At 46.6% G+C, this 22,546-nt stretch overlaps 1 protein-coding gene across 6 annotated transcripts in view; it reads left to right on the forward strand.

Moving 5' to 3' along the window:
• The first annotated feature begins 4,303 nt into the window (after positions 1-4,303).
• LOC135297212 (uncharacterized) overlaps positions 4,304-22,546 on the forward strand; it is a 60,017-nt gene continuing 41,774 nt past the window's right edge. The window contains exon 1 of one of the 6 annotated variants that reach the window (XM_064414513.1): positions 4,304-4,906. In XM_064414513.1, coding sequence (XP_064270583.1) covers positions 4,838-4,906 — 69 coding nt within the window. In that variant the 5' untranslated portion in view covers positions 4,304-4,837. Of the gene's footprint in view, positions 4,907-12,108; positions 12,423-22,546 lie in introns of those variants that run through there. The other 5 variants (XM_064414509.1, XR_010359255.1, XM_064414510.1 and 2 more) reach the window with 5 other exon arrangements.

A 22,546-nucleotide genomic window follows, 5' to 3' on the forward strand; every position in this document is an offset into this window, starting at 1 on the left:
CTCTATCAAATAGCATCTCTTCAATTTCCTTTTTCTTTCTTTTCCTCTTTTATGGCAGTCAAAACCTGCGTATGCCAAAACATGTGTCCTAGGTACCTCATTGCTCAGATGAGGCTAGAGGATACATATGTAAAAGAGAACAAATAGCTGTTACCCTCAGCCACCTTTAACCAGCCCTTCTTGATTCTCCTTGAATGTCCAAAGTGTTTGCATGACAGCAGCTGGCTCAGTTCTGGGACAGTTTGAAGTCTTTAAGATAATGATGGGCAGTTCTCACCTTTCATTGCTTGTAGCTTTAGTGAAGGGTTCCTTCGTGTGTGGAATCTGTTTCCCAAGTGCCTGTCCCATCCTCCTGGTATAAAGACCACACAGTCAGAGCTTGGAGAGCCCTTGTGTGTGCTGCAGCTTCAGCCCTGCAGCTGGGTCATGGGGTGTTAGTGCTTAGTTTGGCCTGTGTTAAGGCAGGCATTGTGCAGAGGCCGAGCCAGAGGAGCCCACAGGCTCAGCAGCTCATACCAGGAGGAGGAATGCCCTGTGGTTCTTGCTAGAAGTGATTGGTGGCTGGCTAGGGACAAGGCTTGGTGCCCTTTGTCTGTTTTGTCAGTCACACTATTCTGGGAACAATTCTCATTATTTTTTTGTGGATTGTCCTTGTCTTCTGCTTTTATCTACATACACTGGACTGTGTTTGAATCTGTTGGTGGATGGCCCTGCTCTGGAGCACCAATCAACATGTGCCTGGATTTGGGTCCCACACCTTGCTTCAAGCAAGCTCCAGGCTCAGCTTTCATTCTGCTCCTGCCCTCCTATTCTCTTTTAGCATTTTCCTTGGCAGATGCTCCTTCCCTGCCTGGCACTGGCAGTACCTCCAGTGTCTGTCTTGGACACCACCCGGTTAGGGTCATAAGCAAGGAGGAACGGATGGGGTATTTCCAGCTCAGCCTTCTCTCCCGGGGTGTAATGCGGGGAGATCCCCAACAGATGGCACTTGAAGCTCTTCCCTGGCTGGCTTTTCCCTGCAGCCTCGCGATGCTCAGACCCGTGTATGCACAGATGCAGCACGAGCCTGTCACGGCACGGTGTGTGGGAAAAGGAGACCAAAAAGCGGTTCACTGTGTAACAAGGGGCGAGCAAATCCGCAGGTGACTTCAAAGGGTGAAAATAGCATCTCTTTCCTTCTGAGAAGGCTTGGCCAGGCCTGCCTAATGAGGCTTTCTGCACCCACACACATTCCTGTTCTTGCACCTGGCAGTGTAGTGGTACACCTTGGGCAGGATAAACTGCAGAAAGCATTAGCTTGTCCTCTGAGCACAACAGGAAACACAGCCCAGAGGGAATCTGTGCATTAAACTAATCCTCACTGCGTTGTCTTCACCCCTACTGCCTGTCTCCCCATTGCATTGTTTGGTGAGGATTCCCACAGGGGAATATGTCCAAGGGAAAGTAAGATGAGGCACAGCAGACATCCAGTGGTGTATTCCCCATGGCAACAGTGGGCAGGAAAATGTGGAAGTGAACCAGTACCCTGCCTAAGCTCACAGTCCCCTGCCCTCTCCCTGTCACCTTGGTGCCATGTGTTCTTGCAGGGAAAACTTGCCACTTGCCTCCTTTCTGCTCCTGGTCTGGCCATGAGGAACTTAAAGAGCTCTTCAAGAAATGCTGGAGCAGGCATGTGGGTTTACCCTCAATGTTGTGTGATGCATTTTTCATGCTTTTATCATGTGACCAGAGGAAACTTGGACTAGGTTTAAGATATGAGATTTGGTTTGAACCCAGTAGGCAGATCAAAACTCCAGGGGTGAGAAACCCACATGAACCAAAACCAGAGCAGAGTGATCACATGAGATTCTTGGGAACAGAAACCACTGAATTTTGCATAGCTCCAGCAGTGTGATCTAGTAACAGGCTAGATTACAGTCTGGGCACATACAGCTTAGGGGCCAGGAGGTACCACTTCTATTCTTGGATCTTCCACAGCTTTTCTCAGTGACCTTCAGAAAGTCAAGTAACCTTCTCTGATGTGGGTTTTTCTTTGGGAGTAATACCATGACTTACCCCTGGAAAATATTCTGCTATCCTCAGATAGAAGTTACTCGGTAGTGTTCTGCAACCTGTATGTGGAGGAGCAATGTCTCCAGCCCTCTCAGGAAGCTTTCTTTCCACTATGTGATGCAGCAGTGTGACTTGTCATCTACTGGGAACCCATTCAACACGTTGAGCCTCATCCTCAGGGCACAGATCACCTAAGACAAGGGTTGCAGCCGTAGGTTGTAGCTCTGCTTTCTGTGAGGGATTCTTTTCCTCTGGGGGGGGTCTGCTAAATTGCTTGTCGCTGGTTGCAGCAGTGTGTCACCATGCCTCATTCAGAGGAGATGCCATGGATTGATGATTCTGGTCATACGAAATACAAAGCAAGAAAGAAACAGCTGCTCTGCAGGTATTTGCTGAAACACATAGAGGTAAAGGTTGCAGAAGCAGGATTTGTAGAATTAGTTTCTCTCAAATTGCAAGTGCCCCAAAAAAGCTTCATCAGCACTTGGTTTTGCTGCTTACCCTGAGAAGGCCTGGCCCTGCAGCTGGTTAGGAGGCCTAGCACCAACCCTTCCCAGGCTGGGGTCCCCACTGCTGTCCTGTGCTGTGGTGGGATGGGGTGAGCTCAGGTAGAGCCTGTGGTGTGTTAGAGTTGGGATGGCAGGTCCTTCTTTGTTTCAGGGAGCTTTTTCAGCTTCATGTGTTCTGAAACAAACAACTAGGCCCTGGCATGTGCCTGCCCCCAGTGCTTGATCTCTGAATGGGAAAGCAATCATACACAGTAGTTTAAGCTGATTGTGGATTATGGGTTATATCTTACAGACCATTACAAGGACAGTCAGTGTCTCCAGAGCTGAAATAAGGATTGAAGAAAGGCTTGGGGAATTTCGCTTTATATGGAAAAAAAAAAAAAAAAGGAAAAAATTATAAGAGAGTCTCAGTTGTTGAACTTTGGGATATACATTGGTTATTGGTTAGGTCCCAGAAATAATTCTTATCTAACATGAAATATAATATTGCATATTTCTATGGAGGATTTCTGGTTTCAGTCGTCGTTTTACTCCCTGCTGTTGCATGCAGGATGCCAGACTAGTAATCTGCTCATGTGCACTATTCTCTGGTTTTTTAAATCTATGCAATAAGAGAAGCAGAAGTACCTATAGAAATATGTGGTTGCTTAGAGTCATAAGGTTGGATTGTGATTTCAATTTGCTGTGAACTCAGGGAAAACTAGGTGAAAAAGTCCATGGTGTGAATGCAGAAGGCACAGAACAAGTGTGGTTTAACAGATGGACAGTTTCCTACTGCAGACATCTTCTAAGAAGGCACTATCTGAAAAGCAAAAAAATTGCTTTCCGGCTCAGACTCTGTGCTTGTTGTACTCCTTCAAGAAAAAATACTTTGCTAAGTGGAGCTGAACCGAGGCCCTTTCCCCTGCAGCAAAGATGTGCTCTCTCTTTTCCACAGTCAGCACTTTAGGAGTGCTCTTATCTTGTTACAGGCCTGCTGGCTGAGAACTGGGAACCCGCAGCTAACCAGCCTGCGCTCCTCTGGAATTTGTACACAAGCAGAGACCTCTGCAATGCTTCCTAGCTTGTCCCAGGAGGAAGGTTGGGACAAAAGGCTCTGCTGGCCCCCCGGGACTGGTAACGGGCAAAAGGGACCTTTCACCTAGACACGGGGAGTTCATCGCCGGCACGGAGCTGGCAGTGGGTGAAAGCCCTTTGTTGTTACTGCTGGCAAACGTGTCGGCTGCTTCCTGTGGGCTCAAAGTGGCCGGGAGCCTATCAGTCAGCCCCGGATAACTTTCCTGACTGTTTTGCCAGGGAGGTGCTGGGGGACTGCCCATGGAAATGGGGCACCCTGTGCCCGAGGGTGGCCCTGCAGCAGGAGCTGGTGCTGGCCTGGCCCTGCGCTTGCGTTTCTGTGGGGAAAGGCTGTGGCGAGCTTCCCTGCTGCTGCAGGCGCCGTGCAAGTTCCCGGGGTGGCTCAAGGGACTCGAGACAGGACCCACGAGCCCTCCCTATAGACCTGTGCCCTGAATCGGAGGACAGGACAGACAGGTCACGGCATCCCGTTCTGGGATCCCTGGACTGAGCGGGCTGCGAGCCAGGATGCGGTGGCGCAGAGGCAGCTGCCAGTCCCCTACACACCGAGCAGAGCCCGCCCAGCTCGAGGGACTCAAGGACCGCCGGCGGTCGGCAAGGGCCGGTGACCCTTTAAGCGGAGTCCCCGCCCCGTCCCGCCCCGTCGGGCCAATGTGCGCCGCGGCAGCCGCCGCTTGTTACAAGTTTCCCGTGGCGGCGGTGCCGGAGGGAGCCCGGCGTGGTGGCGGCGGCGGCCCGCGATGCCCGGTGCCTGCCCGGGGCTGAGCGGGCGGGAGCGCTGCCATGAGCGGAGCCCGGCGCCCCGGCCAGCGAGCTCCGCTGTCCCGCAGTGAGCGCTCTGCGCCCAGTGTCTCTTGTCCCCTGCAGCACGCTGCCAGCTGGTACCTCCCTCCTTTCTGAAGCGTAACTGAGGAGGGGGTGGACGGCAGAGGAAGTTTGCTGCTCAGTTTTTTTCCCGCAGGCTTTGGAGAGGGGTTCCCTTTGCGTCCCAGCGCTGCCGGCTGCAGGACGGGGTGCGGAGGGGAAGGGGCCGAGCCGGGAGCGGCCGTGCGGAGGGAGCCGTGCCCCGCCGCCGCGTACCTGGCGTGCTGGATGCGAGCTCCGCGCAGCTCCGCCGGGCGTAGCGGCAGCGGCGCGGCAGATGCAGATGCGTGCGTGTGTGTGTGCTTAACCCTTTCTTGGCTCCTCGGATTTGTACCATGCTGAAGATCCTCACCAAAAAGCTCAGGAACCAGAGTTTGAACGAAATTCAACCTTTCCAGCTAAAGGTAAGAAAAGCCGGTTTTGTCTCGGTTGTTTGTGTTTTTTTGTCCCCTTCAGGTAACTACTAAGAGGGCCTTGAGAAGCTGGAAACTTGCAGTGTTTATTATGCTGGGTCAGTTTCCTCTCAGCCAGTGTGCTCAGGAGGAACTGGCCTAGGCTGTATTCCTATTACTTAAAGTCCCGTTCCTTTGCACTCGGAATTACCCTGCACAATTCAGATAATACAGAAAGGTGCATGAAGACAGATGCAGCTGGCTGCTCTTTAGAATGTTTTCCTTTTGATGGGATTCACATTATGTAGGTATTTGCCTAGATACCCATGTACGTGGGCAATCTGTAGCCTCTCAGCCCTTTCCAGGCTAGAACCCCACTGTGCTAGGTACTGTACAAACATGATTTACCTAAAATGCCTTTCAGCTCGTTATTTGCATTTCTCTCTCTTCTGGTCCTGAAGGCCAGAATCTGAGCTGAAGTTTGCAAGCTGGATCATTGTTTTGACCCATAGCTTTCCAGATTCTTCTTACATCCGTTTTTAATGTTTAAAATAAAACTGAGGACCACAGATTCAGGATAAGAGCTGTCTAAGCCCTTCCTGCCAAATATAAAGAGGAATTTTTGAGCCATATACTGCGGGATAAAAATGGAGCCATGACGAATGAGAAAAAAATACCAGATCCTGATTTGGCAAAATTGTTGTGAACCAAGGGATATCCCTTGAAATCAGCAGAGTTACTCTGGATTTGCACCAGTACTGTGGGAAGTGCAGCACCTGGCCCCAAATAAAAGAAGGGATCTGGGAAAAGTAGCAGCCCTCGTTGCCTGAGTTGGGGGCTGGGGATCCGTATACCAGACTCTAGTGGAGTCTTTTGTATGTGTTACACAGAGGCTCATTGCCGTGTGGCTGCACTTCTGCGCAGTCACTCTGGACAGGCTGATGGCAACTTTGATGAAACATCAGCACTGTTTCTAACAAAGTTTGCTGTACTTCTTCCTCTGGGGATTGCACATTCTGTGGCTCTCAGGGGAGGCTGGGTTAGATTTTATTTTTGGAAGTAAAGTAAGGGCAATGCTTTAGGTTGTAGTGGATTGATTCAGTGCAGAGTATTTGCAGAGGCAGTGAGGGTTTTTTTAACACTGTGTTTCTGGGCCTTGGGCTGCAATCTCCTCCTTTAGCTTTATTGTTTGTCTCTTGGAGCCTCAGGTTGTGAAACCTTGAGACTCTTTGGAAGGAGCTCTCAGAGGCAGATACAGCCTTCAGGATGCTTGGAGGCATGCAGGAAAATGTGCATGAGTGGGCATCTGCAGCCATTTTGTTCATGTTAGTGCCAAGGTTTTGTGCTGCAGACAGGTGGTCTGCATTTTTGCTGGCTCAGTGGAGACAGTCAAGCTTGCACTGTGCCTTGCTTGCAAGGCTTTTGCATAGCCCATCAGAGCTGTCTTTGCAGCCTGCAGTGGGGAGTGCTACAATGACTGGTACACATGTGTATGGGCAGAAAGCCAGACTTGCAAACTCTGGGTTTAAATCTGTTTTGTAGGCCTTTGGGGACCATGTGCAGCTGCCTGGTCTTGGTTGAGTCTTGCAGCAGCATACTAATTGCTTAATGGAGTGTGCAGTGCTGTGTCTTAGGTGTTGGACCAGAGCTCCTTGCAGGTATGGACCCTGGGTAGGTGTCACAGGGGGTGAGCAGTGTGCAAGCTTCTGGTGGCTGTGCTGTGCATGGACCCTGTGTCAAGGCCAAATGTCCTGTACCATTTTGCTCTACTGCCCTTATGATGTGGGCTGCCAGGCACTGACCAGACTCAGCCGTCTTGGCCTTGCTCTGTGTCTGTGCAGGCCTGTACGTATTCTGGCTTGTATGGTCAATGCATTATTTAAAAGGTCCAGTGTGCTGTCACTGAAACCTAGTGAAAAGTTAGGTGAGAGCACAGAACCAGGTCTGTAGCCCTGTAAGCGGAGAATGAGCATCAAGTTTGGATAGAGTAAGAACTGATCTACATTCACCAAGTGCTTTCTGAGCTTTAACAACAGTGTGCTTAGCTGCTCATCTCCTTCACTGCCCACTTGCTTTAGCACTTTGAGTTTTTTGTGAAGTTCCCAAATTGAAGGAAAAGCAAGCTGCTGTTGTGCTTCTAGGTTACAACTGTACTGAAGGTAGCCAAAGTCCCAGGAGGCTGTCCTTGGGTAAACTGTCAACTCATTTTTACAATTGTGGAAGATTTGACCAATCTTGGATTGTAATCCAAGCTTTGGAAATCTTTTCAGGATGAAATTTCTGCCCACTGTGAAGGTTTTATTTTTGTAAGAAGTGTCCCGAATTGGTTTAGTGTGGCTGTAATAGGTCCTCCTAGTTTTCCCCTGCTTGGAGAAGCTGAGAGGATGCCATGGCCTTCTGTAAGCGAAACCACAAAATATGCAATCTTTGGGTGTTGATGTAATGGACTTCTCTTTTTCCATTCTAAAGCTGGCCTTTAGGCAGTTGGCAGCTAGGGCTGCTCAGAGGACTTTGACTCAAGATGTGCTGGTGTCTCTCAGAAAGTGTCCTTCCATTTCCCTTTCGCCATAAGTCACCATGGTGGAAGGGAAGGACTGACTGACACTTCACCTGATGTTGGGTTAGCCTGATCAGCCAGTAGTTTCTAATAAGGGTGGCTGGGCTGTCAAGTGTGATAGAGTTCAAATTTGAGTGCCTCACCTTGGAAGACAGCTGACCTTGCTTCACAGAATCCCAGAATGGGTAAGGTTGGAAGGAATCACAGTTCCAGAATCATCTGTTCCAGGTTCTCTGCTCAAACAGGGTCATGGTAGAGCACATGGCACAGGATAGTCTCCAGACAGTTCTTGTATATCCCTAGTGAGGGAGACTCCGCAACCTCTCTGGGCTTGGTCACCTACACAGTAAAGCAGTTTTTCCTCGTGTTCAGGTGAAACTTCCCGTGCATCTATCTGTTCCTGCCTGTTGCCCCTTGTCCTATTGCTCAGCACCACTGAGAAGAGCCTGGTTCCATCTTCTTGACACCCCCTTATCAGGTATTTATATACATTGATGAGATTCTTTCTGTTGCCTCTCTTTGAAACTGACCAAGCCCAGCTCCCTCAGCCTTTCCTGGTAAGAGGGATGTTCCAGTCCCTTAATCATTTTTGCTACCCCCTCCACTAGACCCACTCAGGAGCTCCACGTCTCTCTTGTACTGAGGAGCCCAGAACTGGACACAGCACTCCAGGTGTGGCCTCACCAGGGCTGAGTAGAGGGCAGGATCACCTCCTCGACCTGATGGCAGTGCTGTTCCTGAGGCACCCCAGGACAGCACTGCTTTTCTTGGCAGCAGGACACACTGCTGGCTCATGGATGGCTTGTTGTCCACCAGGACCCCAAGGTCCTTCTCCACAGAGCTGCTTTCCAGCAGGTTAGCCACAGCTGTCAGCTGTGTGCTGGTCCATGGGGTTGTTCTTCCTTAGGTGCAGGACTCTGCACTTACCTTTGTTGAATTTCAGAAGGTTCCTCTGTGCCCATCTCTCCAACCTGTCCTTCTGAAGGGCTGCACAGCCCTCTGGGGTATCAGCCACTCCTCCCAAATTTGTGACATCAGCAAACTCAATGAGGAGGCATCTGTCCCTTCATCCAAGTCATTGATGAATGAGTTAAACAACATTGAGCCCAGTCCTGAACTTTGGAGGATACCTCTGATGACAGGCCTTCAGCCAGACCATCTACCACTGATTATGACCATCAGCCTGTTCTCAATTCACCTCACTGTCCACTCATCCAGTCCATGCTTCCTGAGTTTGCCTGTGAGGATGTTGTGAGAGCCTTGTGTTGAAAGTCTTGCTGAAGTCCATGTAGACAATATCCACTGCTCTTGCTTTATCCAGCCGGGTAGTTTTTTCCTTTTAGGAAGCAATTGGGTTTGTCAGGCATGGCATTGGTAAATTCATGCTGACAACTCCTTGTCATCCGTGTGGATAGACATGACCTCCAGAATGAGGCATTCCGTCACATTTCTAGGGATTGAGGTGAGGCGGACTGGCTGGTAGTTCTCTAACTCCTAATTCTTGCCTTTTTTGAAGACCGGGATAACATTTGCTTTTTTCCAGTTCTCAGGCACCTCTCCTGATCTCCATGACCTTCCAAAGATGATCATGAATGGCCTAGCCATGGTATTTGCCAGCTTTCTCAACATTTGTGGAAGCATCTCATCAGAGCCTGTGGATTTGTGGATGTCAAGTTTTCTGAGGTGTCTTTCCCTTGGATACTTGTGCCCCTGGAGCAGGGGCAGCATGTCTGCTCCTGAGCTCGTAGCACAGCCTGTTAGCTTAAGAGCTTCAGCTCTTCAACCTTCAGCTTCTGTGGCTCAATCCAAGAAAGGAGAGGGCATTGCCTGGTGCCTCAGTCTTTGGTCTACCACTTGCTTCAATGGTCTGGTGTTATTGGCTAGATATTAGGCCAAATTCAGGAACCTTTTTGGCTGCTTTTGAGCCAGAAGTGGGTCTGACTTTACAGGTTAGGGATCATCTTTGATAATGGCTGGCAGCTGGGTCTGTTTCAGAACAGAAATGCTTCAAAACCAGGAAAGTGAGAGGCACCTGTAACTCAATGCCTGATTTTTTTTTTTTGGTGTTAGTTGTCCAGTATTACAGTCTAGTGTAGTTTTTTATGATTTTCTTTCCTAGTTTTAGACTTGTAGCCCTGAGAAGCACTTTGTGAACTATTAAGTCAGGCTGATCAAGGAGCTTTTAAAATACCTATCTTGGGCTTGCATGTGGGTTTGTGATGGAGTACCGATATTGAGCCCTTAGAAGTGTTCTCTAACCAACTCCATGAGCTTTCTGCAAATCAAATGTCTTATTCATCCCCACAATTTGGGCTAGGGATTTCTCACACAAATGTTTCTTCCAAGTTTCTCTATAACTCTTGGGGCCTTGCTATTTATGTAGTGGCTCAAGTGTGGGTGTCTGTTTTCTGAGCTTTGCTTGCAAGCAAGCTCCTTCGGGCAGGGAGCATCTGGCTGGAACAAGTCTGTGCATTGCCAGTCAAACTAAGCCCTTAATTAGTGGCCCTAGGTGTTATCAGAATGAAACAGTTGGATTGTGGTGTGTTAAAAAATTAACTGGCTGGAACATGCAGCTAAAGAAGACTGAGCACTTTAAAGGTGGCAATTTCATTCCAACTTGCTGTTGACACAAACAACTTTGGAGGTGATATAACTGATGTTCTAATCAACAAAAGTTGTTAAATTACTTATGTACTTGGCATATTCACTTTGGTCTTGGGCAGAGGTAATACAGACATGTTTGTCACTTCCTTAATGTTGATCAGTGATACAAAGTCAAATGTGAGTGTTCTGGTGATAGGGAACTGTTCTACATAACTTTAATCTTTTACTTCTTTAAAGGGGATTGTGTGCTAGGTGCTAACAAAGGCACTGTGTCAGTTCTCTTCATGTACTCTTGCAGCTTATATGTGTGCATACACAGCACTGGGGGCCAGGAAGTCATCTCAGTTATTTTCTACTGGCATCTCTACCTGGAATCAGCTATGAGACTCTGGTCTGGCTGGCCAGCCCTGACAGGCAACTGGGAACCATCTTCATCCTCCCTGTAGGAAGGGGATTCAGCTGGCTGTGCAAAGTGAACCTCAAGGCTGCAGGCAGTGACTCCTCCAGCCAGCTTGTTATTCTGTGGAGCTGGGAGCATTATTTTTTTTCCGCTTAGAGCAAAAAAAAAGGAGTGGAGTAGCATTATAATTGATGCACAGTGGGTATGCTTTCAAAGATCTGCATAAGTGCTCAGGCTTACTGTGAATGAGGACAGACTGATTTCTGCCTTCCTTTGGGCTGATTGCTTGTTGTGTGTCACAGGTCTTCAGCTTGGTGCAGGGAAAATTTAGCTTTGCCTGCTGTGATGTGTGCAGGTTTTCTCTCCTTTGTGGGTTTTTCAGCAGATGCCACAGGTTCATTCCTCTAAAGCTAGAGGACTCTGTTTTACACTGAAACTTTGCTTTTCTTCCTGTTATACCAGCTGGCTACGTTAGATGCTTCTGGTTTGTCCTAATTTCAGGAAAGACACAAATGCGTGAATCTAAGTGTGCAAGTACTATTTTGACTTTTGGAGTACCTATGGATATGCCTGAAGTTAGGCTTGTGATAATTTGGACTGGAAATATGTATGTTTGTGGGTGAGAAAGGCTGTGATAGATACTTAGCTATGGCAAAGAATAGAACAGACAATCCCAGCCACTTTAAGCCTTAGGTTTTTGAGACTTTTGCCTGAGGCATTGTAAAATAATAGGTTTGCAATTCTTTCTACTTGGCTTTGAAGATCTGAATCTTTGAGGGTTGTCATCTTTTCTGTGCAGACATTCAGCACTGATAATCTTCTGTAATGACTTAATTCTAAAGAGTGATACTTCAGACAAATTGCAGATAACTACATATACAGCATGATGGGGCATTCGTTGACATTGAGGTAGTTTGTTGAGACATTCTCTCAGCTGGCCTTTATGACTGATAGGAAACTGTGGACTAGCTTAAAAAAAGTCCACCTCCCAAAGGCACAAAGAAATCTCATTACTTTGCCTTGTGTTTCCCAATTCTTGGTTTTTATTTGAATGAAAAACTAAATTCTGAAAAGTCAGTGCTATGTATTTAACTTGGGGATTTCAGTGAAAATGGATTATTTTTCTTTGATGAATAGTGCAGTTCTTCATTTCCTGCTGTCATGCATTGTCTTACAAGTTCCAAATTGTTGAACTGTTTGGGATGCTAAATGTCTTCTTGAGCACGTAAAGAGCTCATATTTGATGTGAAAACAAGGCAAAACCAGGGCATTATTTTAATTATATGGCTTTCACAAAAAAGTAGGTTCACCTTTTATTGTAAAAAGCAAGGCTTGCATCTGCTTAGGAGAGTTCTGTGGAGTGGTGGGTGGGCAGAACACCACTCTGCTGTAATGTGTCAGCCTGGCCAGCTTCCCTGGCTGTTCCTGGAGCATGCCTGGGGTCACAGCAGTGTTGTTGGGCTTCCTCAGAATGGGAACCAAGGGCTGTATTCCCTTTTCAGTGGGAAATAACACTCCCACACACATTGTAGGCAGTGCCAACCCCTCCCACCCCCGTGCCTTTATCTGTAGCCCCTGTTCTCCTGTTGAGTGGGATTCAGGTTGCCGGGTGATCCAGCTCTTCCTAGCAACCGGCATCCCAGGTATGTGCGCGCAGGGCTGCGCGGGAGCTGCTGTGCGTGGCCGTGTTTGTGCTCCTGCCGCCGGTGACCAGCGGTCAGCCAGCTGAGCTGCTTGTGCAGAGGCACCAGCACCACCCACAAGTGCTCAGCGGGAACACCCAGGCAAGGATTTAGAGAAAAGCCAATTAGTTGTGACCTTTATCTGCACTGAAAGCATTCCCTGCGCAGCGAGCTCTGCTGTGACCCAGGCCTGACAGTCGATGTGGAGGACATATGGCCCAGTGTGACCTGTGCAGAGCCACTCTGGGCACAGGGCTGCCCAGGCTGCGGGGATGCAGCAAGCAGGTGAAGCACAGCTTTTCTGGTTTGGCATGGTCACTCCTTGGGGGTGGACAGCTCAGGGTGTCTAGGCTTTTCTTTCCTCTCTTGGTATGTTCTTGCTTTTTGTGCCCATTATAACTTCCTCTCTGCCATGGGCTGGTCTGTTTGGACACAGACTTGGCAGCCATATGTACCTCAGTCTATATGTCACACTGAATTGTTCAGTTCCTGTAGGACAGGCATTTTTAGGCTGGGGTGTCTTAGGAGCTGGCTGAGGCAGAGGGAGCAGATCTTACATGATGAGTGGTAGGGTTGTTTTTTTGGTTTGTTGTTGTTTTAATCTCCTTTGTAATCACTGCACACCAAGTGCTCAGCTAGGTGAACTTTTGCTGTTGTCCTGTTGAGCAGCTCTAGCAGAGCTGGAATGCCACAGCAGAGTACCCTTGTGAAGAACTCACATGGGTAGTTCTCTGGACCATCCTTGATGGCTTCATGGAGGGTGAAATACCGTGGATGCTTATGGAAACTTCCTCTTAGACTTGTATGTAAGAAAGTTATCTTGCTTGGTAGATTTGCACCGAAGCAATCACACGGCTGCATGTGCAGTAATCTAAATCATTGTTCTTTTGAGTTATTTTGTGTTAGCACAACAGAACGTCATCTAAGTGTGGCAGGGGCTAGAAGCCCAAAGAAGATTCTGTGAGTGCTTTACAAAGCAGCGGGTGTGGACCAGCCCCTTGTTTCTTTGTTTCCAGCCCTCTCCTCCCCCGGCACTCTTCTCCAGGCAGCTCGTCATCCAGGCTCAGCCTGCTGCAGAGAATCCAGCTTGCCAAGGCCTGAGCTGTGGTCCTGGGAGCAGATCCATGTCTGTGCATCTGGCATGCACCCTCAGATGAGTGTTGTGAGCCAGGAGATGTGGTGGAACCTGGGGAGGTATCCCTAAGGCATGGTAACCTGCTAGGCTGTGGGTTGCCTTCCTCAAACAGCATGACTGCGTTGGTTGGTCCTTGTGCCCAGCAAACACACCTGAGAAAAGGCCTCTGCAGCTTTGCCTGGATTCACCTCCCCATCCTAGCTCCAGCTATATGAGAAGAACTATGAGTTCAGGGCTTGAAACACTTTCTGAGGAGGAAAAGGAAACCAATTCCTGAGTTTAGGTCTCCAGAGGAGGCTTTTATTAGTCATGTCTCCCGTTTCATGGATAGGTTCACCTGAGGTTTGTTGCCTGACTTCAAGGTAGATGGTCCTTATCTAAATTTAGATTTATGAAAGGATGGCTGGTATTTGTGAGATGTCCAAATACCTCAATGTTCGTAAATATCCACAATGAGAATAGGTGGGCCTTGGTTTCTGATATATCTAGGGACCAAACTATTGCTTGGTAGCTGATTAATTGATTTGTCTGGGCTGCAAACCTGGTTTGAGCCAGGATTTCAAGGAGATCACACAATCTGAGTTGCTGATAGCACAAAGATCCTATCCCTTCACACCTATTTTGTTCAGCAATCTGTCTCATCTTACTCCTTCCTAACAGGGTCACATTGTTTCCATGATGCATGCTGGTTTTTATTTAACTGATGTCCTTCTTGGCGTGACACAATCTGCCAAGCTCTATATGGACATAAGATGAGAATAAAATTTCCTTTGGTTGAATGGGGAATTTCCCATTTTAAGGAAAGGTGCCAGACAGGCAGAAAAGTTCTCCAGTTTGCTAAGAGTGTGTCTGGATGTAAGCTGGAAAAATATAAAATAATCCTTCCATATCCTGTCACCCAGTTATTACACACAAAGCCAAGTGGTTATTCCAGACAGTTGTCTGCAGCTAGACTATTCTTGTGTGTGCTTTTTTTTTTAATATAGTTTTTTCTTTATTCCTATGAGTTGGTTATTCCAAGGGGATAAATTTCTATGACCAAAGGCTAATTAAGAGGAAAGAACAGAGGTATTTGGTGTGAAGCATATAAACTGAAATAATTTAGAGGCTTGAAAAATCAGCAGCTTCCATGTACAGATTTTTTTGTTCACAGAGAACCCTTTTTGTTCTGGCTTGGACAGGGCCAATCACTTTTGGTAAGCCCCTCAATGGCGTTTTGTGGATGGCTGCAGTGCAGCTTTTCCCATCTTGCCCTTGAACTGATATATGGGGGTGCTAATTTAGTATGTAGCACTTGGACACTGTCTCAGTAGCACTCTGTGGTGGGTTGGACCTGGCACAACACTCACACTTTGCTGTGTGCATCCCCCTTACGTTGTGACATTGCAAGTAATTGCATGGTGCTCTATTCTGCTTCCATGAATGGGATTTAGGAGCATCCATCCCATGTTAGAGCTACAGTTTCCCCCAGTAGCCTATCCTGCTGCATTAGTAACCTAGTAAGTTTCTTCTGCCTTAAACCTGTTCATTTTACACCACCAAATCTGTGTAGGGGTATTTACATCCAGAACATCCCATAGGAGAGTATTTCACACCTCAGCTACACACTGCCAAATTTGTTACACCTGTTATTTGTTTAGGACCTACCTCATACTAATTTAATTTTGTGCCTCCTGTTCTGTATATTGGAGAAGAGAGTGAATATTCAAATTCTGTCTTCTTTTCTAGGTCACCCCTCCATGTGTGGGATGATCTGACAACCCATTTGTCAGATTTTCCCAAATAGGAACCACTTGGAATCACAAAATATTTACCAGGAAAGGATCTGGTGCAGTGAGAGACATTGCAAGTTATGACATGCTCCTGACTCTTACTTTGAAGGTGCCTGACCAGACGGATCAAAGACCTGGTCTGAAAGGATTAACCTACTGGTTTGCCCTCTGATAAAACACAAGAAGTTTGGTGTAAATCCATAGAGATGAAACAGCTCTCATCTGCTTGCACTCAGAGGGGTTAATGTGAGATTTTGAGGGGAGGAGAAGCCTGAAATGTCTCATGTGCTCCAAATGTATTTTCCAGCCTGACTGTAAGGCATTGTTCCTTGTGTTTGCAAATGTGGCTAATGTAGTTCTTTATGGCTGAGCAGAGGTGAGTGTCGAGTGAGGTCTCCCAACACAAGCAGCTTCTCCTTCACTAAGGAAGTATCTCAGGGCAAACGCAGTTGCCCTCTGAGTCTTTTGAGTAGGGAATGGAAAAACTGTTACCAGATGTGTTGTTTATGCCAGCTGCTGTCAGCCGTGCTTCCCTGGTTGAGGGGGCTCGTGGAATGCTGAGGAGCTGCTGGAAAGTGCCTGAGAAGCTGGCCTGTGCAAGGAAACCTTTTCCCATCACAGCAGTATAGTAACTGAGCTCGGCCGATGATGGTTGGCAGCGGTGCGAGCAGCCAGCTCCCTCCCATCCTCCCTCCCGAATTAAATGCATTACAGATAAGATCAGCTATTAGAGGTGCCTCTCCAGTTCTAGGTGTCCCTTGTACTGTCTTCCTCTTATGTCTGAGAGGGTTTTAAGCCTCTGATAAATAGTGTTGCTTTTAATCTGACTATTTGGAGCTGAGGTTTAGCAGCAAATGGGCTGTAAATTACAGATGGAGCTAAGTCGCTGTGTTTTAGTGCAGCGTGGATGAGGCCCTGTAAAGAAGGTCTTTAATCCTTCGGGGTCCTTTTTGTCTTCCTGGATTGCTGTGCTTTGTGGTGTCAACACTGCTGAATAACACTGCTCCTGCAGGGTGTGAGCCAGGCGATTGCCAGGGCTCCAAGCTGAGAGCTGTCGGGGGAGTGGACCTCCTTTGCAAAGGGATATCTCTGCATCACAGCTGCGTTGCTGCTTCTTTCTCATACGTTGTTTGTTCTCACCTGGGCTATGTTGTCCCCTCATGGGATGAGAAAGCTAACAGGTGAACGCCACTCTCATGAGAATCCTTGAAATTTGTGTAGGAATTAGCCATAGCTCTCTTTATTGCAGCAGCACAGCTATAAGTAGAGTAACAGAGCTGTTGAGAAACTCATAGTGTGGTTCTGTCACATGCAGGTGACTGCCAGCTGGGGCAGGCTGGGCTGGGTATCTGTGAGGAGCAGAAGCTGAGTGTGGGAGGAGTGTAGGAGGTTGGTGGGACACTTACTGGGCAGAGGCACACCTGTGAGCTTTATGTGCAGGCAGAAGTGGAGTTGGAGGAGTGTATGATTTCAGTGGTTGTAGCAGAGCTATAAACCTTAACTAGCCTCTTAAGCTAACAACGTAAGGACAGTTTGAGAATTTTGTAAAAGTTCTTGCTACCAGAAGGAGTGATATGTATCACAGCATGGAGCTGCACCATTCCCCTTGCTCCCATGCTGCAGAAGTGGTCTTGCTTTGGAACACAGCGGTCTGGGAAGTCAAGAAGGAAATTGAAGGATTAAAGACTCTATTTCCCTGGTAACACCTTTGTTACCAGACCCCATCCACCTGCTGATTGAGTGCTGTAGTGACTTTGTTTTATCTCTATTTTTAACAAGTGAAATTAATAACAGTGAAACCATGGCTCCAAACATGACTGCAGCTATGTTTTATCAGAGAGATTCTTGTTCTCATAGTGGCTTTGAGGATAAATAAACTTAATAATGTTCTCTCAGATTTGGAGTATTTTGTATGGTGAGGAACAGAGTCTGGGTGGTTTTTGTCTAGGACACCTTTTAAAGACTAATTTTTTAATTGATACTGTTCCTTTTGTGTCTTTTGTTGTCACAGAAGTGTGATGCCTGATAGGTGGAGTGAGTGCCTCTATATGGGTACCTATATCATTGGTAGAACTAAGTCTGTTCTAGGCTGTTTGCAAGTAATTATTTCTATTTCAGGTGGAATTTAAAAGCATGATCTTAGTTTTATTCTTGTAACAATATTTGCCCAGAGTTCCTGAGAGCAGACCCAGGGTGGATAGGAGTCTCAATTGCAGGCATCAGCTGTATTCACTTCCCTGGGACTGGGGAACGTGGGCTGTCTACTTTCTGGTGCCTGTGCACACCAAGTGTTCGAGCACCATAGGCTCACTGGTGTGTAAACATACTTTTCTGGATTAATGGTGAAGCATTGCTGGGTTTCTTGGGGTTTTTTTGTTTGGTTGGTTTCTGTTTTGTAAACCCTCTGGTGTTTTTATCTTTAGTTTCCTTCTGCAAAATCATCTCAGCTTAGCCCTGGGAAGAGCAGGGGAAAATTTTGAAAAAGAGGTTTGCACACTCTGACTGCTGTAAAGAGAACTGATGTGGGGCAGATGAGAGAGTGCAGACAGTCAGCTGTGTTGGCCTGAACTGTGTTTTGACCAGTGAAAACAACAACCCTTTTCCAGGGCTGAAGCCAGCCCCGCTGCACTTGTCTGCATAGAGTCTTACTCTGCTTGCAGATGAGGATCCCCAGCACTAGGGTAGTGTATCTCTGCTTTAGTTCTAGTCAGATTTGTCCACAGGTGCTAGTTCTTTCCAGAAGCTGTGGACAGTATCGTCAATACACACCTATGTATTTGTGGAAGTGCAGGTGGATGAGGGAGAGGATTTAAAATGGTAAGAGGACCAAACATGTGCCTCCTCACACCCATGCACCACTCATATCCTCACTGTTCTATGTAAGCCTTGTGCCTTCCTTTCAAGATCTAGGTAACCAGTTCAAGCCCGTGCTTCTGGAAATGCAGGTCAGTCATTGCTCCTCAGAACAGAAGCTTGGTTTCGATGCTCTTTGATTAATGACTGCCACCACTTGCATCCTGAGAGTTGCCAGTGACTATGTCTGGCAGTGTATGAGAATGGTAAGCAATGAAAAAAATAACTGTATTGTTAAAGCATTGCAGATTTGTCTACCTGGAGGGACTCTCTGCTTCCCTCACATCAGTGAAACCACTGACAATTAATACACTCCAGGCCCATGCAGAAGCTGGCATTCCTACAACAGGAATTTTGCTGTACTTGGCATAGGTAGGGCTTAGAAAACAAGGGCCTCAGGGAGTGCTGTGTCCCACTGGCCTATCCCAACTTTCATTTACCCAACAGCTGCTCTGTCAAGCAGGACCATATTCAAGGGTTATGAGCCCTGGATTTGACTGTAGCCATGTGCAAGGAAATGGTGAAGAGAGTTTGAAGGCAGACCTACTGTGAAAATTAAAGAGGAACATAGTAATGTGGAAAAAATATTCTAGCAAAGCTTTTCCAAACCAGGACGGTTCTTGCTGGGAGTTTAGCTGTTGAAGGACCCCAGCTGTAAACCCCAGATGTAGCCTGGGCAGTCACATCTCAGATGTGGGTGTTTGAAGATTGAACTGAACTTTAACTTGGCAACTTTTCTTCAGGAGACAGCCAGCCTGTTGTATTAGCATAAATTCTCCCTGATATTCACTGAATGTCTCTCAAAATTAAAGGACATCTTGGGAAAGGAGTTACACATTAATTTGAAGGTCTGTTTGACTCATTCCTTCCTTCTTCCTAATGTTCCATGGCTCAAAACTGCCTTTCAGTGTCTCATCATCTAGCTTGTTTTCCAGCTCTCTCTAATTCAGAGTCTCTTATAGTTGGCAGGATGGCACCTCCCTCATTCAAGATCAGGCAGTGTCCCGTGGCAACTGTACCAGTTGTTGACCTGGAAAAATAACACTAGGGAAATTCAGTGAAATGTTTTTGCTAAAGCCAAGCAATGGAAATGGAGAAGAGCCAGCAGCAGAGCCCTGTGCTGTAGGTTGCCCATGTCTGTAGCAGCTGCTCTGTAGGCAGTGTGGCGTGGGGGGGTAAGTGAGTACTGGTTTCATTTCTCCAGTCTGAAGTCTGAAGAAATGGAAATCAGTTCCCCATCACAGAGATACCAGTAGTCGTTGTTGAGCTCATCCACTGCTTTCTGGTTCTGTGCCAGGAACCAGGGTGTGAGACCAACTTAGCAGAGTCTCTTTCCAGGGCTTGTGGAAGGGACTTCACTCAGTTGCAGAGATTCCCCTGGAGTGGCTGGCCTGAAGTGAGCAAGCCTGGGTCACAAACAGCCTTGTCTGTGCAGCACAGGCAGTATTGGCCTCTGCCAGGGAAACCACCCCCCTGGAGGTAAACTCCCTTCTTTCCTCCCTCCCTTGCTCCCAGAGGGAGATTGGGAATGATGCCCTCCAGCCTGTGTGCATTCTTCATTCAAGCTGGGAATAAGGGGTTGCCTGTGGTCAGTTGTATCTTTGTATTATCTCTTCCTCATGAACATACCTATGCTGAACCAAACCATTCTGTTGGTATTTTAGGTTTTTAGGACAATGCAGCCTTTAAGTGGAGCCTGGTGGGAGAGTGAGTTTGTCTTAGATGTGAGATTTCTTATCCTTTGTAAACTCACAGATGATTTTTAATGTCATTGATTTGATTGTATGATAGCAGGATAATTTCTCTTCTGGAAGCCAAACCAAGAGGAACTCCCCTTTAACGTAACGGGACTTCTTAATTGTCTGAGGTATTTCAGAGCTTTAGACTTTGAGGGTGATGTGACCCTTTAGGACCTGGGCAATTTCAGTTTCAGTTTGTTACTCAATTGCCAAGCAGCAGTGTGATCGGAAGGACATATTTTTCTGTCTCTAGTTTATTTCTTGTATCTCCTAATTTGTCTTTCATGTTAAAACTCCCTCAGAAGTGTAAGCTTTACTTTTAAGTTTTCCTTAAATACCATCTGGTTATTTTACACCAAGCTGTATTTCCTTACTAGAGATGGATGAGAAATGAAATGCATGGAGAAGTTAGTTTATGTTTCTGTCTGGAGCAGAAGGAGTCCTTATCCTGACTGAAGGTGTGTCAGATGCCAGAGCTGAAGATCCCAGAGATCCCAGGTGTAACACTGGGTGATCCTCATCAACAGGAGGCCGCTTTCTGATGCATTTAGTGAAGAAAGACTGAAGGGTGGATGGCCACCTGTTCTTTGGTTTTTGGCTTCTTTTGTGCCATAGGTTGTAAACATTTACACATTTATGTGAATTGAAGATTTTTTTTTCTATTTTCTTCTATTTTGCATGTTGAGGCAGAGAGTGTGCTGGGCACAGTCCTGGCAACTTTTCTAGTTGTTCCAACTTGAGCAGGAGCTTGGACTATTGTGACACCAGGAGGTGTCTTTCAGTCTAAACAGTTCTGCAATTGATGTGCTGTGAATAAAGCCATGATCAGGTGGGACTTTTGACGTGAAGTCACTGCTACAGCAGTGTCACAGTTCTGAACTTCTGAGGAAAATGGGGCTGTGCTGCCTTGGACAAAAGTAAATCTGTGGCTAATATATGGGAGGCTAGAGGCCTGAACACAGTACTGCTGTATTTAGTGAAATGTTTTTGAATGTTTAGGAGAGGGTACTGTTAAAGCCTGGAAGAGTCAATGGAGAAAGTATTTATCTCCAGCCAGTCAGAGCATTAGTCTTTGATTCCATAGATCTCTAGTTTTTGGAGAGTCTTGTTATCCAGACTGACACAATCTTTTTTTTTTTTTTTTTTTTTTTTTTTTTTTTTTTTTTTTTTGATCTTCCATTAATCTTTGCCTGTGTGAGGTATTCTGGCAAGGAGTTTCAGGTAAAAAAATTTCAGCTCTGCAAGATTAATGGTTAGCCTGCTGTGAATGATGGTTCTCTCTTGGGGGACATGAAAGCTAGAGTCTCTTGTTTGAAAGATTTTTCTTTCAGGTGCTCTGAAGAAAGCCTCTAGCAAAGTGTTTAAGGCAACTCACAAGGGTATTGGTCTGGTTGCCTGAGGGACTGGGGAGGACTCAGTAGAGGAGAGTTACCCATATGAGGCCAAGGGCTGGCAAAATTTCATTTGTACAGGGAAGAGTGAATATTTTGGAAGCCTGTGACTGGTAGACCCAAAGACCTTCAAACGTCAGTCATTGACTCAAATTGAGCTCCTATCTTAAGCATCTCAAGCCAGTGACATTGTGCAGTAGCTGTTTGACCTGCATGTGCTAGATGTCATTGGCTTTTTTTTGGAAGCAGTGCCATGCCATATATTGACATTCACATTGTACAGAAACTGAAGCTGCTAGGTTTCCCACGCAGAGCTGCTAAACCTCCCTGAAAACCCTGCCGTGTTCAAATGAAAGGTTTTTATGTGGGAATGAGGCACAGACTAAGGTCAGTACCTCTCGAGTTAGAATGGGAGCCTTAGCTTTTATAATGGAGACAGGACCTCTGTCTGTCTGTACAGCAGCTACACAATGGCACCTCAGTGTCAGCTGTCCCCTCTGTGAACTACCATGGTACAAACAAGGTATTATACCTGCTCTGGGGACAACTAGAAGTCTCTGTGTTTGGCAGTGTTCCTCAGTGCCAGCTGCCTTTATTAAATGATGCATGTGTGTGAGCACATACAAGAAAATTGTAGTTGTAGAAGGAAAAACAACGTCCTCCGTTTACTTCAGGAATATCTGCAGTGGGGATAAATCTGAAATCTGACTTGCCTGATTCATCTTTTGACAGTGGAGAACATAGCTTAAAGACTAGCAAGGAAGGAAAATGTTTTGATTTCTCAACGAGCAATGTAAATACAGAAGGGTGAAAGGTAGCTTTAAAGAAGGAGGGGGGAAAAAGGTGTCAACATGCTTTTGAGGGGAAAAAAATGCCACAAACACAGTCCTGGAGAATGGTCACAAAATAGGTGTGTTGATTTAATAGCTGTCAAACTCAGTATCAATGAGAATTTCTCAACTATTACTGTTTCTCTGCATCAGCAGTGTGTCTTTCATAGACACCTAGGGAAGCTGACCTGCTCTTTTGTGTCTTTGGGTGGCTGAAACACTACAAAGACATCTCCCCAGGGTGGTGGAGGTAAAATGGGTCCAAATCAGTGTAATGGCTGCATGCTTGCCCCCTCTTTGTAAAAGTCAAGCACAGCACATCAAAGGTGTAAAATGGAAATGACATGTAACCTTTTGAAATGTACTGCCATTAGATTCTGTTGTCAGCAAGTATTTTGAGGCAGTTAAGGAATGATGGCTATGTTTGTTATTCTGAATAAAAAGGTGTAAGGAATAATGAAGTTCATATTGCCATGATCATGTTATTCCAGAACTATTTCTTATAAAGGTTTCTTTTAAGTATTGCATCTTCCTTTGACTCACTTGGTTTTGGTTGCTGCCAGAGACACATACTAAGCTGTGTAGCTCAGTGGTTTGATCTAATAACTTCCAGGTAGGCTCTGTGCAGCTAAAAAAAGTCACTTTAGTAACAAGGTAGGTGGGATTTCCTCTGTGTAGGAAACTCGGAA

Source organism: Passer domesticus, chromosome 3 (genome assembly GCF_036417665.1).
Source record: "Passer domesticus isolate bPasDom1 chromosome 3, bPasDom1.hap1, whole genome shotgun sequence".
Classification (NCBI taxonomy): Eukaryota; Metazoa; Chordata; class Aves; order Passeriformes; family Passeridae; genus Passer; species Passer domesticus.